General features: G+C 35.4%; 1 protein-coding gene across 2 annotated transcripts in view; it reads right to left on the reverse strand.

Moving 5' to 3' along the window:
* Positions 1 to 16,241, reverse strand: part of GFPT1 (glutamine--fructose-6-phosphate transaminase 1) — a 58,881-nt gene that overhangs the window by 11,848 nt on the left and 30,792 nt on the right. For both annotated transcript variants that reach the window (XM_027865227.1, XM_027865226.1), the window contains 5 exons: positions 14,325 to 14,488; positions 11,104 to 11,199; positions 8,149 to 8,246; positions 5,360 to 5,480; positions 4,704 to 4,861 (listed from right to left, as the gene is read on the reverse strand). In XM_027865227.1, the coding sequence (XP_027721028.1) occupies positions 4,704 to 4,861; positions 5,360 to 5,480; positions 8,149 to 8,246; positions 11,104 to 11,199; positions 14,325 to 14,488 (637 nt within the window). The remainder of the gene's footprint in view (positions 1 to 4,703; positions 4,862 to 5,359; positions 5,481 to 8,148; positions 8,247 to 11,103; positions 11,200 to 14,324; positions 14,489 to 16,241) is intronic.

Here is a 16,241-nt window from a genome sequence, read left to right on the forward strand (position 1 = left end):
CAAGCTTGTTTCTCTGAGGGGTAATTTTCCGAGGGTATTCAGGCAGCCATTGAAGTCTTAGTGTCTTGGGTCACCGGAAAGAGGAGGAGGTTTTTGTGGCTATGAACACCCTTTAAAACTGCCTTCTTGGCCTTCAAGTCCTTGGACTTGGCTTCTGTCTTGGGGGCGGACAACTGCTTCTTTCTTTGCCTTTGGCGCCATCTTGAGGAAAAGGGAATGGATCTTTTCTTGACAGACAACATTGCCTTGACATCCTTCCTTTCTTGACTTTTTTTTTGGGGGGGGAAGGGGGGAGTGCTAGGCAATGGGGTTAAGTGACCTGCCCAGGGTCACACAGCTAGTAAGTGTAAAGTGTCTGAGGCCAGATTTGAACTCAGGTTCCCCTGACTCCAGGGTATGTGCTCTAGTCACTGTGTCACCCAGAATGCCCCCCATTCTTTCTTTCTGATCTGCTCCCCTTGAACAATCTACCCTTTCATTACAATGCTTCAGTATTAAATCTATACTGCCAAGTCTTAAAGATAAAATAAGATCATACATTCCTAATATACAGAGTTTCTTTTGTTCATTACTCATAACCTGTCCACTTACATTTGGACCTCTAAGGACATAAATACCAGTTTCTTCCCTTCATTTTCCCCAGCAAATTACTAAACACCTTATTTTTGCTCTTCCTGGGTCAGAACTTTTCTCTATAATATCTCACTCAGCAAGATATAATTGTCTTGAAACCTCCTTTTTTTCAGTTTAAAACCCTCTAGATCAGATTATTCTCAAAATAAGTCATGTTCCAGAAGCTATATCCTCTATTTTGAACAAAAGAATTAATTAATTAAAAAACATTTATTAAGTGGTAAGTACAAAGTACTAAAATAAGTGATGGGAATACAAACAGAAAAGTCAGTCAGTCCCTGCTCTCAAGAAGCTCACATTCTAACGGGGGAGAAAACAAATATGGCAGGTTTCAGCTGAAAGGCAGTTGGAAAGGTCCTGAGGGTATAGTGGCAAAGAAGATTTTAATGCCTCTTCTTTAATGTCATTCCCTATGATAAAATACCTATCAACTTATGATATTGAATTATTTGACAGTACAAAAGACTTCAGTGGCAAGAATTTTCTTTTCATGGTCTTCAGTACCTTGTGGCTACAACACCCACATGAGGAATGGTCAGATCACAGAGGCAGCTTCCTTGAACAATATGGGGCCCAGGCTGAAAGCAGGACCAGTGGTCTGGGCAACGCTGCCACATCGAAGGCTCGTAGCTTCTGGGCTCCTGGCTACTTCCTTTGTCCCTCTAAGGTTCCCCTGCTGCCTTAGGTCTGCTGGGTCACTGCTGCTGGTCATAGGTGGCAGCTGGTCAGCAATCTGTGAAGATCATTGGTACCTTCTACAGAGAAGTTGCTTCCCTAGACGATGGCTTTCGGGATGGACTGCAAACAGGATCAGTGGTTTGGGAAGTGGTCCCAGGACTCTTGCTTAACTAATTATCTGCCATCTTTTCACACACATACCCCTCCTGTATTCTCCTTCATATCCCTATCATCAAATATTAAGTAGTAATGCTCTAAAGTCCTTCTATTTCTTATCTTCATAATCCTGGAACTTTATAATCCCTAGATCAATATTGTTCATTCCATAAATCACCAAACTGAGGTAGTTATAATCAGGTTTAACAATTCTCTCCCTCATTAAATAATCAATGCCACTCTATTTGACCTCTCCCCTATGTCCTTTGCATATGCTAAATTTGCATTATAGGAATTTATATACACCTTATCTACCTGCTCCTACAAACATAATTAAATTAGAAACTCTCTTACTGTATGGTCTACGTTGTGTTTTCGTAGTTTTATTCCCAGTGCATAAAATATACTATAAAGAGTAGATGCTCTATAAATGTGATAAGTATGGGAATTATTCTCTGAAATAGACATTAACCCATGTTTTCAACATTAACTCTCTATACACAATTTTTTAACATTCAATACCACTGACAAAACCCTCTTCCTAGATATTTTTTCCTACTATGACAACGCTCTCTTGATTCTCTTACTTATCTAGTAAGTCTCTCCTCAGTGTCCTTTGCTCCATCTATTTTTTGCTCACTCAACATAAGATATTCCCCAAGGATCTACCTCAGCCCCTATTCTTGTCTCTTGACACTTCTTTGGTGATCTACCTACACCAAAAGATTCACCTTTATGCAAATGATAAAAAAAAATACAGGTACACATATCTATGTGTATACATATGTATATATATAATTTAGCAGTAAAATCTCTCACAAACTCTAGTCCTACTCCTCCCACTCCCTACACGGTTCCATCTCGATGTACCACTAGCACTTCAAAGTCAACGTGTCCAAAAGGTAATTTATCATTTGTCCCCTCTAAACCCACTCTTCTTCCAAATTTGTCTTTACCTGTCAATGGTAACAGCATCATGGTAGTCACCTAGATTCAAAACCTCCCATTCATCTTTGCCTCTTCTCTCTCCCTCACTCCTTAATATCTGATTAATTGCCAAGTCCTGTTAATTCTAATCTTGCAACAAATTCCCCATCCATCCTCTCAACTCACCACTCTAGTTCTCATTACTGGAATACTGTAATAACCTCCCAACTGGATTCACCACCTATAGTTTCTCCCCTAAACAATCCATCCCTCATAAAGCTTCAAAAAAATCTTCCTAAGACACTGCTCTAGCCATGTAATTTCCTAGCTGTAAAACCTCCAGAGGCTCTCCACTGCAACTAAAATAAATTACAAATTTCTTGATCTGACATTTATGGCCCTCCATAATCTAGCTTCAATCTACATTACTAGCTTTATTTCCTGTTACCTTTCTCCTTACCTTAAGCACTCTTAAGTTCCAGTTCAACAGGACTATTAATGGTTTCACGAATTCAGTTTGTCATCTCCCACATCTCTGCACATTTCCACAGCTCATGCCCCCATACCTACACTGTACTCCCTCCTCAAACATACTGTCAGAATTCTCATTTTTCTTCAAGGTTCACCTCAGTTGCCATCTCTTCTGCTCTGCCTTCCCTTACCCATCCAACTGAAAATATTTTCTCCTTTAAATATTCCTGGAGCATTTTTTCTGGGTCTCCCCTTTGCCCTCATCTTATATACTATTATATATTATACTTCTGTATATGTGTTTTATCTCTTCCCTGTTGCCTAGATAAATGTAAGCTCCTTCTGGACAAGGATTATTTTGTACCTCCAGGACACAGAACAGCACAAACAATATTTACTAAATTGAATTAGAAAACTAAATTTAAACTCTGTACATGTCTGAGTTTTAAATCCTTGAATCGGACACCACTTGTCCTTAACTACTTCCTCTAAAACTACACAACTATTATTATTATATAATATGTTGCCAAAATTTTATTTGCTGATTACACATTAAAAGTTTACGAAATCATAATCTGCCAAACAGGAGATAGAGAACATTACGAAAAGCAAAATGGATAACTTTGATTACATTAAACTGAAAAATTTTTGCTCAAACAAAGCAAATGCAACCAAGATGAGAAGGAAAGTAGAAAATTGGGAAAGAATTTTTATAACCAGTATCTCTGATAAGGGTCTCATTTCTAAAATATATAGAGAATTAAGTCAAATTTATAAGAAAACAAGTCATTCCCCAATTGATAAATGGTCAAAGGATATGAACAGGCAGTTCTCAGATGAAGAAATTAAGTCCATCTAATGCTCTAAATCACTATTGATTGGAGAAATGCAAATCAAAACAACTCTGAGGTACCACATCACACTTATCAGATTGGCCAACATGACAAAACAGGAAAATGATAAATGTTGGAGGAGATGTGGGAAAATTGGAACACTAATGCATTGTTGGTGGAGTTGTGAAATGATCCAACCATTTGAGAGCAATTTGGAACTATGCCCAAAGGGCTATAAAAATGTGCATACCCTTTGACCCAGCAATAGCACTTCTAGACCTGTATCCCAGAGAGATCATACAAATGGGAAAAGGACCCACATGTACAAAAATATTTATAGCAGCTCTTTCTGTGGTGGCAAAGAATTGGAAATTGAAAGAATGCCCATCAATTGGGGAATGGCTGAACAAGTTGTGGTATATGAATGTAATGGAACACTATTGTACTATAACAAATGATGAGCAGGTGGACTTCAGAAAAACCTGGAAAGACTTGTATGGTCTGATGCTGAGTGAAGTGAGCAGAACCAGGAGAACATTGTACACAATAACAGCCACGTTGTGTGATGAGTAATATTGATAAACTTAACATTTCTCAGCAATACAAGGATCTAAGACATCTCCAGAGGCCTTGTGATGGAAAATGCTATCCACATCCAAAGAAATAACTATGGAGTTTGAATGCAGATTGAAGCATACTTATTTGCTATTTTTTTCTATCAAGTTTTGTTTCCTCTTTCTGGGTGGTTCCTCCTATTGGTTTTAGTTCTTACTTACAACATCACTAATGTGAAAATGTTTAATAGGAATGTATATGTATAGCCTATATCAGATTGTGCGCTATCTTAGAGAGCGTGGTGGAGAGGAAGGGGGAGAAAAATTTTAAACTCAAAAGCATATGGAAGGGATTGTTGATAAATCAAAATAAATTCATTAAAAAAAAAAAAAGAAACCATAATTTGTTCCTAAAATATTTTGATCATGAGAATGAGTTGATTCAATTTACCTTTGTGCTGGCCACACCAATCTCTGGACCGGCATTAATATGAACTCCACAATCTGTCTCCCTTGATATGGAGCTGCCAACAGTATTTGTAATTCCTACTGTTAAGGCTCCTCTCTCTTTACAATACCTAAGACACATTAATGTATCTGCTGTCTCTCCTGTTTGAAAAAAGAAGTGCAACAAATATATTCTTATATTTATTTTTGTGATTTTAAAAAATAATTATAATTCACATTTACATAGTGATTAAGGCTATAAAAGGTTTTATATGCATTAATTCAGAAGGAAGTTTTAAATGAACTCCTTAAGTTATTATTCATCCTAAAATAAATTATTTCCATGGAGTAAATAATATATTACTACATATCATATAAATGTTTTCATTTTTTCCTTCTGAATCATCTTAAATTTAGCTCTTTCTTGATGCTACATCCTTCTAGCATTTTTTAAAATCAATCAGGTTTTATACAAAATGGTATCTACATTGGATATGTCATAGAAATAACCATTGTACTTTTTACTACCCTGTGCCACCTAAATATGCTGGAATCATTAGAAGTGACACTAAGATACAATTTAAAAGTATTCCAATTTATGTCAAATACATAATTCACACATATCACAAAAACCCCCTTTATAACTTTAAATGAATGTACCTGATTGACTGATGAAAAAGCAAACATCATCTCGAAAAACCGGAGTGTTTCTATCCAGAAAGTCACTGGCAAGTTCCACCATAACAGGCAACTCTGTCAATTCCTCAAGAACTTGACGAGTCTGTAAGAGAGATGTCAAACAGTCATATAGTCTTCAGTGTTTTAAATATACTTCTTTTCACTTAAAGACTTTGGAATTTACCAATTTATCTTCTCTTTATTCCTCAAGGTTCAAGTCTTTACATTTCCCCCATCAATCTCAGCAGATAACCTTGTTTCCTAATTTATTGACAATAGGTCTAAAGCTGATAGTAAATCTCTTACCTCCTTTCACCTAATTCTCTCTATGCTCTACGCCATTCTTTCCTCTTTCCTCCAGTCTCATAGTGAGTGGAGGCTCTCCTTTCCTCTCTGACCTTGCCCCCCATCAATTGTCAGCTCTTAATCATGCTTCCTCAACCTGGGCTCCTTGATTTCTGCCTTTAAAAAATTGTCATAGTGCTCACTACTCTTAAATACAATTCCCTTAATTCTGCTACCCTCTCAAGTGATCATACCATATCTCTGCTATCCATCACTAAACTTTTCAAAAGTATAGTCTACATTCTCTTTCCATTTCCTTACTCCTCAGTCCCCCAAAATTTGGATTTCAATAATGATCTTATTGCCAAATTCAGGGGATCTCTGTCAGTCTTCACTTTCCTTAAAGATTTTTTTCTTCCTTCAGTTTCTGTGATCATCAAACTGTTACTGAGTACTGTGTACAAAGAAGGCAGCAAGATAAAATGTTTGAATTTTTGTTTTGGGATTTGTGAAGCCTAGACCTATGATTTTTGTGGTACAGAGCAGTCATTACCAAACTTTTGGAAACATGTTCCTCTATCAGTAAAAATATGTTGAACAAACACACTACCCCCATATGCAAATTTATTTGTAAATTATATATTAATAAAGTAGTATATATACATGTAATAAAATACATTAAACATAGAAATTTTTAAAAAAGAGATTTTAATTTTATCAATGATACAAAAAACTTTTCTGCTCACTAAAAAATTAATATTAGTATTATTTTTAATTAAAGTGATATGTTTGAATACTTCTCATTTTTTTTTAAATCTTGGTTTAATACTTTTTGATAGAGTGATTCAAAGGTTGAATTCGAAGTTTGGTTTATTTGAATGCTTTGCTTCAAAGGCTATCAAAGCTGAGAAAAACATTTAACAAAGATAAGCAGATCCAAACAGAAGTGCATAATTAGCTGCACTTAATAAAGCATGATACTTATTTTACAATAACATCCACAAATTATGAAAAGGTTTTTGTTGAATTCAGTTAGTAAATTTGCATCTACACTGGTGTTATCATTGCAAACTAAATGGAAGGCATTGCATGCTTATCTTCTTACCATAGCTATTCATGTTCAAAATATATAAAGTGAATTAACCTCCCCTCCTATCGCTCAGCAATAATACTACATTTCACAAAGTTTCACTGCCTTCTTGAAGTACACAGTTATATGAGGTTTACAAGCAGTGTATTAAATAAGAACTTTCTAATAAGACAGAAAACCCTAACAATAATAACACAGAGTTTTCCTTCTGGGCAAACTACCATAAAGTTTTTAAATATTTCATCTATAAAAAATGATCCTCGATCTTTCCTACTTTTGACATGTATCAATATGCTATTGTTATTTACAAATAAGCTATCCATGTACAAAATACTTCAAAAGTAATGTTTTCCTTTCAAATATCTGGGGATCAATAGCTGAGTCTAACTCTTTCGAATACAGACTAATCAAGAGACATATTTTTCAGTGAACAGAGGGAGAAAAATAACAATGACTAGTTAATTACTTTAACTTTTAAGTATTTTAAAAATAGCATTACCAAAACAAAGATTAAGTCTGTATTAATGTCGTTCTTTGAAAGGAAAACTATTGCATTATATTATAATTGGAATAATATGTTTTTTCCCCTCTTCCATGATGCAAAAAAATCATAGGGACCACTGAAGCAGTTGCTCCTTCTGGAATGGTCTGAGTGCAGTCTTGTCTCTAGCCAGAGGGAAGAACAAGACCAATACTTCTCAGACTTTTTTTCTAGTTTTCACATCATTTTGTTAGGGCAAAAATGTCTGTGAACATCTACCTGCTCAACTCTATCAAAAATAACAACAACAAAAAAAAAAAACCTCACTAGAATGAATAATGAAGAAACACTAATGAGCTGATATTGATTTTCATCAACTATCATAAACCAATTATTTAATAGAAACACTCATAAAAATATTAATGTGTTGTGAGATACCAATTAGTAGCCGACATCTACTTTTGGACCAAAAAATCCTTTCAGTTTAATGGCCCCACATTAAAAATAAACTTTAAGCTAATTGTCATTAGGCTAGTATTTCAACTTCTAATTAAAAATATGGCAAAAAAGTCTTACTAAAATCAGGACTTTTTTTGGAGGTAAAAAGAGCTTTCCCATCAGGCAAATCTGCTGAAGTTTCTTTGATTCTCAAAAGAAGGCAAGGATAAAAAGAGAATTAAGGATACTTTCTAGAGCAGCAGGGATTTTACTTTGCAGTCCTTCATGAAGCCAACATTAGAGATTCTACTAGTCTGTAAATGCTTCCACAATCAGTTTTTCATGACTAAATTACTCTATGCCATTCCAACATCTTGAAACAGCTTTTAAATTCCTTGAGTCAATTTCACTTTTGCAACAAATGAGAAAAATAACATTACTTTTTAGCAAAGACTGAAATTTCAAGAAACCACTCACTGCAACGCCAGCATGATAACTTGTCCCACATGCAATAAGGATCAAACGTCGACATCTCTGGATTTCTTTGATGTGATCTTTCAAACCTCCCAAATTTACTGAAATAAAGATTGTTACATTTTTTAAAGGACCACATTTGATAGCATTTCAGAAGTTTGGCAATACAAATGACACTAAAGACATTCAGCAGTTTCTAAAGCAAAAAGATTTTTTTCTATCAAGGTTTAACAAGTAAATAAAATCTATTTCTGCTGAAAAAGAAATTCTAATTTTATAACATATATATTTAACACATCAAGGAAATATTTTCAAAATTCTCAAGAATTACAAATATAATTTTAGAAAGTATCAGAAACGTGTAGTTCATTATCCTTAACAGAAACTAGCTCATTTGCATGACTTAACTTAGTGTCATGATACTGCCAGTTGCCCAATTAATTAGGTTCAAAACAGTATTATTAGTATTAAAGACCACCAATTCCACTTCTACCAAATCTGTGGTCCACCCCTCCTTTCCATTCCCATTCCTCCCCTCCTTACACCACCAATATTACAAGCTTTAATGAACCTTCTAACAGATCTTCCTAATCATAGCCTATCCCTTATCCAATATAACCTTCCTATTGCTGCCAAATAAACTGCAAAGATCTGATCACATTATTCCACCATCTAAAAACCTTTAAATGCATGCCTGCTTTCAAACCCAATCATTCTATTTCCTTAGCTTACACAGCACTCATTCAGAAGCCTAAAAGTCTAACATGACTGTTCCTGTTCCCTTCACATCACAGTCAAAAAAAAATTAGTAACCATTCTACAGGCACACCCACTCCACCCTGCCCAATGCCTTTGCTGACACTATTCCAGGGACCACAGAGGTATAAGGATGGTCCCTTAGAAAAAACCACCCATCTTTTAAGGTTAGGATCAGATTCTCTTACTCTCAAGCATTCGCTGATTTCCTTCCCTCCTCAAGAATAACAGCTCTTACCAGAACCAGGACAAGAACTGATACAGGAATTCTGAGAAATATAAGAACTCTGATCAGTGCAGTGAGAAATCACAATTTCAGAGCACTATACAGAGTGATAACAGACTCAAGATGAAAATGAGATGTAAATCTTCCAACACAGCCAAGGTAGGCATTTGTTATGTTACATTTTTCTTTTTCTTTTCTTCAGTGCAGAGGGGGATGAAAAGGAAAGGAATATAGTGATAAGGTTGCCCCAAAAAGTGAAAGGTCATTTTTTTTTAAAAGAAGCATTTTTTTTTAATGCAGAGAAAACAACAGAAAGCAAGAAACACAGACATGCAAAAAGGGCAACCCTGAGAGTTACATGCTGAATCTAAGTAATATGCACACACAGAGATTCACAGTTTCAAATACTGTCCTACTTTTCTGTCCTACTTTGTACATAGAAATGCTCATTTCATTTGGTGTTTAAGTTCAAAATTTTAAAAAACAATAAAATTAGAAAAAAATGGCAAGTGGCACTTCGTATTTCCCTCACTTAAAGTCTTTGTGATCTAGTTTGGAGTATGGGTCTCTATGAAACAGTTTGTAAGATTCTTGGGTATAGGGACAATGTCTCCTTTATCTTTTTTATCACATCTGCTAGTCCAGTAGTTCTCAAAAGTTGTGCCAGCACCACACATCCAAACTCTACTCCATCACCCTGCCCGCAACTACATCTATTGCCACCACACAACCATACTAAGTACAGAGAAAGAAGAGGAGAAAGGGATGGGAGAGGGGACTCAGAGGCAGAGGAATCCCAAGACCTGCCTTATGGATATAGAGGTTCTCCAAATCCTTCTTTGTTGCCAAATTCAATATTCAATGTGCTGTGATTCCCCAGGTAAAAAAAACAATATTGTGCTGTGAGTAAAAAAATTTGAGAATGATTACTCTACCAAATAGGATATTTTCCTCTGTGGATGATTTAATGTATTTGACAACAGGCATCTGAATGAAGATATCCATAACCGAAAAAGACATCTTTGAAAATTGGTGGACACAAAAGGGTTCTGCTCTAGAAAAGTTAATGTAACTACCTACCACCTTCAGAAAATAATTTTGTTTCCATTTATTTGCCTCTGTATATAACAACGTCTGTTTCCTGCCAATCCAGGTCTCTCATTCTTCAGATTAAGCTCAAAACTCACTACCTTATTTGCTCCATTCTTACCATTTCCATACACATCCCTTCGCCTACTGCTTCAGTCACCAAATAATAAAAGCGTGCTTTATGCTGGGCACTGAAAGTATTGCCAGGAAGTGCAAGACATGGTACTGATCTCTAAAACTTCAACAATCCAGGTAAGGAGTTAAGATGTAAACAGTAACATTGAAACGACTGCAGAAGTCAGACTGCTGGTTCATTCTGTCCAGCATTCTGTTACCATTCTATTCCCTAAAGGAAGTGCTGTTGGATGTAGAATTCTAATCTTTCACATGATCCTTGAAAATTGAAGAATACTCCAACTTCTCTTTTATGGCTATACCATTCAAAATTTCCCCAAGTCTTTTTAAAATTTATTTATATGTTCTGCCTGCATCACTCCGTTCCTTTAAGGAGTTCCATGGGCTAGACACCTACTCAGAAATTATCTCTTTTTTTATTTGCCTTAAAATTACCTTAATCAAGTTTCAAAGGGTAGCCTCTCCACCCTAAGATTTCAGGAAGTGAATAAATGCATGCTTATCTAAGTTCAAATAATAAGTTCCTTGTGAGCAGGATTTATTTCATTTTTTTTAATCATTTTTCTAAAAAATATATTCAAGTGCAAAAAATATATTTAAACTTCAAGGGATTTTTTAGAAATGGATTTGGGCTTTACTGCTATACTGATTATAAAGATAAAAAGAAAGCATACTGGACATTTATATTACCTGTTTCAATTTTCACAATAGCTAAGATACCTTTAAATAGTTAAGAAATATACATTAATTACCAGTATAATCATCAAAGTTGACTCTTCCTCTCATTGTGTTAACAACAGATTCCGGCTGCTCAAAAATTTCCTTCTGCATAAATGAACTGAAGTTGCCTATAATCAAAGCAAATTATAATATCATGAGACAATCTGGAAATCAATATATTAAGTAAAGCAAAAAGTAGGAAGCTTCATACAACATATCATTATTACATTAAGGGAACTAGATTTTGGTTGGATTTTTGAAAATTGCCAAAATTTCACTAAAATTTCTAAGTATGAGAAGTGAGGTCAAGAGAAGGGAACAAGTAACAATGGGGCAAAATATTTAATTGCAAGAATCTAAAGAATTAACACAATTTTAACCTCATGTAAAAATTCTGGATGAAAGACAAACAAATGAGGTAGAGGACATATTATTTTCATTAAAAGATACAGCAAAGAGATGTATTTGATAGTTACTTGTTATTTCAAAAAATCACTTGCCTCTGCATATAAGCAGTATGAAAATTAATCAGTAAAAGACTTTTTGTATAACTTTTCTTTAATTTTTAGCTTGGTTTTTGTGTGTAAACAGATGAACATCTCTAGTTCATTCTAAAAGTATTTAGCCAAAAAATAAGACTAGCAGCTAGTATTTATATAGCACTCCAAGTATTTTAAGTAGTATTTAAATAAAGTATTTTACAAATATTATCTCACAACAACCCTGGGAGGCTGGTGATATTATTATCTTCATTTCACAGATGAGGAAATTGAGGCATTTAGAAAGTTAACTGTCTTGTCCAGGGTCACACAACTAATGAGTTATCTAAGGGCACATCTGAACTCAGGTCTTCCTGGCTCCACATCATCCAACACTATCCACTGTACTACCTAGCTGCCTCTATAATAAATATTAGAGTTAACCAACAAACCTGAAAAAAAGACCAACAAAAATTTTCCACTGATAAAAGTTCAATGAAATTCATTTTAGGTGCTTATAAAAAATGAATATAGCTATGATCTTACGATTTCAAAGCACTGATATGATCACTGCTATTATTACAGGCTACAGACTCCCCTCACTTTATGCTCCATGGGAGACAACCAATTCAAATGAAAATTATGCTACATCCCAAATATGAACTTATCACAGTCCATCAAAGATGAAGAAAGCTAAATGCTGGTTTTTAATTAGCTATCTATGCAATTTTGAGAAAATCAGTTGCTTCCTTACATTCCATTTCTGTTACATGACTACATATGTATAGGCAGTCCTTAACATTTGAACTCCCAACTTACAAATGACCCCTATGTACTTGTGAAGTGACTTCTAAAACAGAATTCTGCTCTGCTGAAAGCTCATGACAGCCTGAATTTGTTTTACCCCCAAAAGTACTGAGTGCTCCTATCACACATTCTGTTCCCATTGCTGGGGCCATGGTGGAAGAGAATGTGATATAGAATCTCTGGTTCTTGCCACCAAAAGAAAGTAATATAAGTCTCTGATTTTCCAAAAACAAAAAAAAGAAAAGAAAAAAAGGAAACAGAGTCTGCAAACTATAGACTGGAGAGCTTGACTCCAATTCCCAGTAAAATTCTAGATAAGGTCATCAAAGAAATGGTTGGCAAAAATCTAGAAAAGGAAGCAGTGATTGCAAAGAGCCAACATAGCTTTAGTAAGAATAGGTTAGACCAGATTAAATTCAATTTATTTTAGGAGAAGATGAAAAGATACAAGTTATAAGAAAATACAGGGGCAGCTAGGTGGCGCAGTGGATAGAGCTCCAGCCTTGGAGTCAGGAGGACCTGAGTTCAAATCTGGCCTCAGACACTTGACACTTACTAGCTGTGTGACCCTGGGCAAGCCACTCAATCCCAACTGCCTCACCCAAAAAGAAAAAAAAAAAAAAAACTAGAAAATAGAATCGGAGAGATTCACAACTAGCTGGATACACTTGAACCTGTGCTATTTAACATTTTTATCAGTGGTGTGGATAAAGGCAGACATGCACATCATATTTGCAGATGACACAAAGCTAGAAGAATCTGTTAACCAACTGGATTACAGAGTCAAGATCTAAAAAGACCTTGGCAGAGTTGAACACTGGGCTAAATCTAATAAAATTAAATTCAATAGGAATAAATGTAAAGTCTTGTGCTTGGGTACTAAAAGTCATTTTCACATCTATGAGATGGAGGAAGCATAGATATATAGAGATTGTTATAAAGAAGATCTGAGGGCTTCAGTGGACTGCAACTTCAATACAAATCAATAGTGTAATGTAGCAGTGAAAAAAGGAATGATCTTCGGATTCATTTAGAAAAGCACAGTTTCTAGAAACAGGAAGGCAAGAGTCCCACTGTACTCTGCCCTTGTCAGATCTTTTCTGGAGTACTGTGTTCAGTTCTGAGTACCATGGTTTAAGTGACTTGATAAGCTAGAGAATATCGCAAAGATGAGCAACCAGGGTGGTGAGGGAACTTTGATCCATGGCATGTGAGGATCAGCTGAAGGAGCTGCGTGTTTTTAGCCTGCAGAAAAGAATATTCAGGGAAAGCCTGATAGCTCTCAAGAATCAGAAGAGCTTTCATCATGTGGAAGGGTAAATAAATAGAATTATTTCTGCTCATCTGCAGAGGGCAAATAGGAATAATGGGTGGAAATTGCAATCAGGCAAATCTAAGCTTGGTGTCAAGAAAAACTTCTCAACAATAAGAACTATCCAAAAGTGGAAAAGATCCAAAAGTGCTTCAGGAGGCGGCAGATAGAAGTCCTCAAGCAGAAAGCTGGACAAACACTTGTCTAGTATAATATAATGGGGAGTTCTTTTGTCTGTGGCCTGGAATAGATAACTGCTAAGATCTCTTCCAAATCTCAAAAAAATACGTGATTCCTGTCACCAAGACTGGAACACATTTTCCCATAGAAACAGCATTATACATAGTTGTTGAGTTCTACAGCAATGAAATACAGATAAGAAGATATAAAAAAGGTTAAGTAAACTTATATATGACATAATACATTAGAATCAATCTACTCAATTTAACTAAAAGTATTTTAATTCCCCATAGATCTTGGAAATCTAACCCTTATGTATAACACTGTTTCAATGCTAAGATGCATTTCTACCCCTATCAAATGACTGATAAATGCGCTCATACAATATAACTCATTGGTAAATTGGTGACTGACAGTACACATTTAGGAAATGTTCTACTTTTCACTAAGGATATAATGAAACAAAACGCCTTACCCTTCATGATCTGTTGTAGTTCCATCTGTAATGTCTGCACAGCTCGGCCAGGGTGATCTCCTGCTGTACGTTTAATTCGGTGAATAGAAAGACGACCATCCACCGCAGCTGCCACATCATCATCTTCAAGAAAGATCACACGGTTGGTGTGTTCTATGACAGCACTAGAAAGATGTTAGGGAATTGGGATGGAAAGATTAGCTATACAGCAAATGAGCTTTCCTTCAGGAAACAAAAACCAAATACAGACTACACCATACTTTCTATACAAAGAAGTTAGTTGCTCATTCAACAAATATTGATTGAGCATCCACAATATACATAAAGAGTTGTTGGGATCTAATAGTAATATCCAATTTCCCTATGTAGTTCTCTAAATTTTGAGGTCATAACTCTTATTTCTCAAAGTAAGATTATAAATTCCTTGACAGAAAGGTGAAAATTACAAGGAAACAAATTTCACCTCCATATAAGGGAAAGTTTTTAATAATTAAGAGCTGCCCAAACATGGAAGTGAATGTCTTTAGACACAGTCAGTTCTCCAACACTGCTGAGGTTTAAGCAGTGGTTAAATGATCATTTGTCTGATTTGCTACACAGGTTCCTGATTCAAGTGTAGATTGTACTAGATGTCTTTTAGGTTTCTTTCAACTTTTGATTCTGAGATTTGATACTCTCATATTCTTTTCCACCACAGATATGAAATAAAAAGGTACACTTCCACTTTTCTAACGATGTACACTAATAGTAGATCCACCACATTTAGCCTTTACCACTTTCATACCTGATGTTCTATGTGAGGAAATGTTAATGGCACTTACAATGAAGTTGGGAAAAACCAACTGCACATCCAAAAGAAAGTCATGCTAGGAGCCCAAATTTTAAAGGTATTCAGAGATCAATTCTCCAGAAATCTCCAAGAGGAATGATTCCAAAGAAAAGGGGGAACAAAAGTCATAGTACTCCTACCCATCAAAAAGACATCAGAATTACTGACCAATATGCTTCTTTTTTCATCTCTATCAAACCTTCCTAAGATTAAAACGGTAAGACTTTCACAATTTTCTGTAATAGACCACATTTTCACAATTCCAGAACTGGTAGGAAAAAAGGTAGTACAAATGTAAGATCCCACTCCATTCACTAGTTATTGATTTTTGAGAAAGCATTTGACTCAGCAGAACAAAATGTAACTGAGAAGGAAAAACAAATTGTTCCCAATACATACACACACACACACACACACACACGCGCGCGCACGCGCGCGCATTAAAATCACATGAGTATGGCAGATAAGACCACAAAGAACAACTTGAACAAACCACGAGGAAATGACATTAAAATGTTAAAACAGAGAAATTAATTTACCTAAATATTTTACCAGGCTTTTTAAATGTCCTGAGTAAAGTTCAAAAACATGAAGGATTTCCTATAGATGGTAAAATTCTCTAATATTTCTTATTCAAAGAAAAAGATACTGCACTAATTACATCAAGCGTCAAATATAAACAGGTCTTCTCTATAATAGGCACAGCAATGTGAAAGACACTGGTGAAAACATTCTTACCAAGAAATAACTTAGTGGATGAAAAATTAATATTTCCCAGATTACGACATACAACCAGACAGGCAACTTATCAAACTGTTCCATTAATAAATCCATCTTAGACAAGCACCAAAGACACACAGTGAGGTATGCTCGAAACTGAATGCAAAGAGGAAGGGGATATGCCAGATTATATTTCCGTAACTGTGCAGTGCTTTAAATGATTCCAAATTGCTTGTTACTATAAAAGCCCCATCTTTTGACTTGAATAATGTCCTAGATCCTATGTACCTATAAATCAGAGAACACAATCTTTTAAAAATTAAGATTATAAACAGCCCAATGAGCAAGAGAAAGTAGCATGATGAGTA

This window comes from Vombatus ursinus, unplaced genomic scaffold, assembly GCF_900497805.2.
Source record: "Vombatus ursinus unplaced genomic scaffold, bare-nosed wombat genome assembly UNPS02014778.1, whole genome shotgun sequence".
NCBI classification, from domain to species: Eukaryota; Metazoa; Chordata; class Mammalia; order Diprotodontia; family Vombatidae; genus Vombatus; species Vombatus ursinus.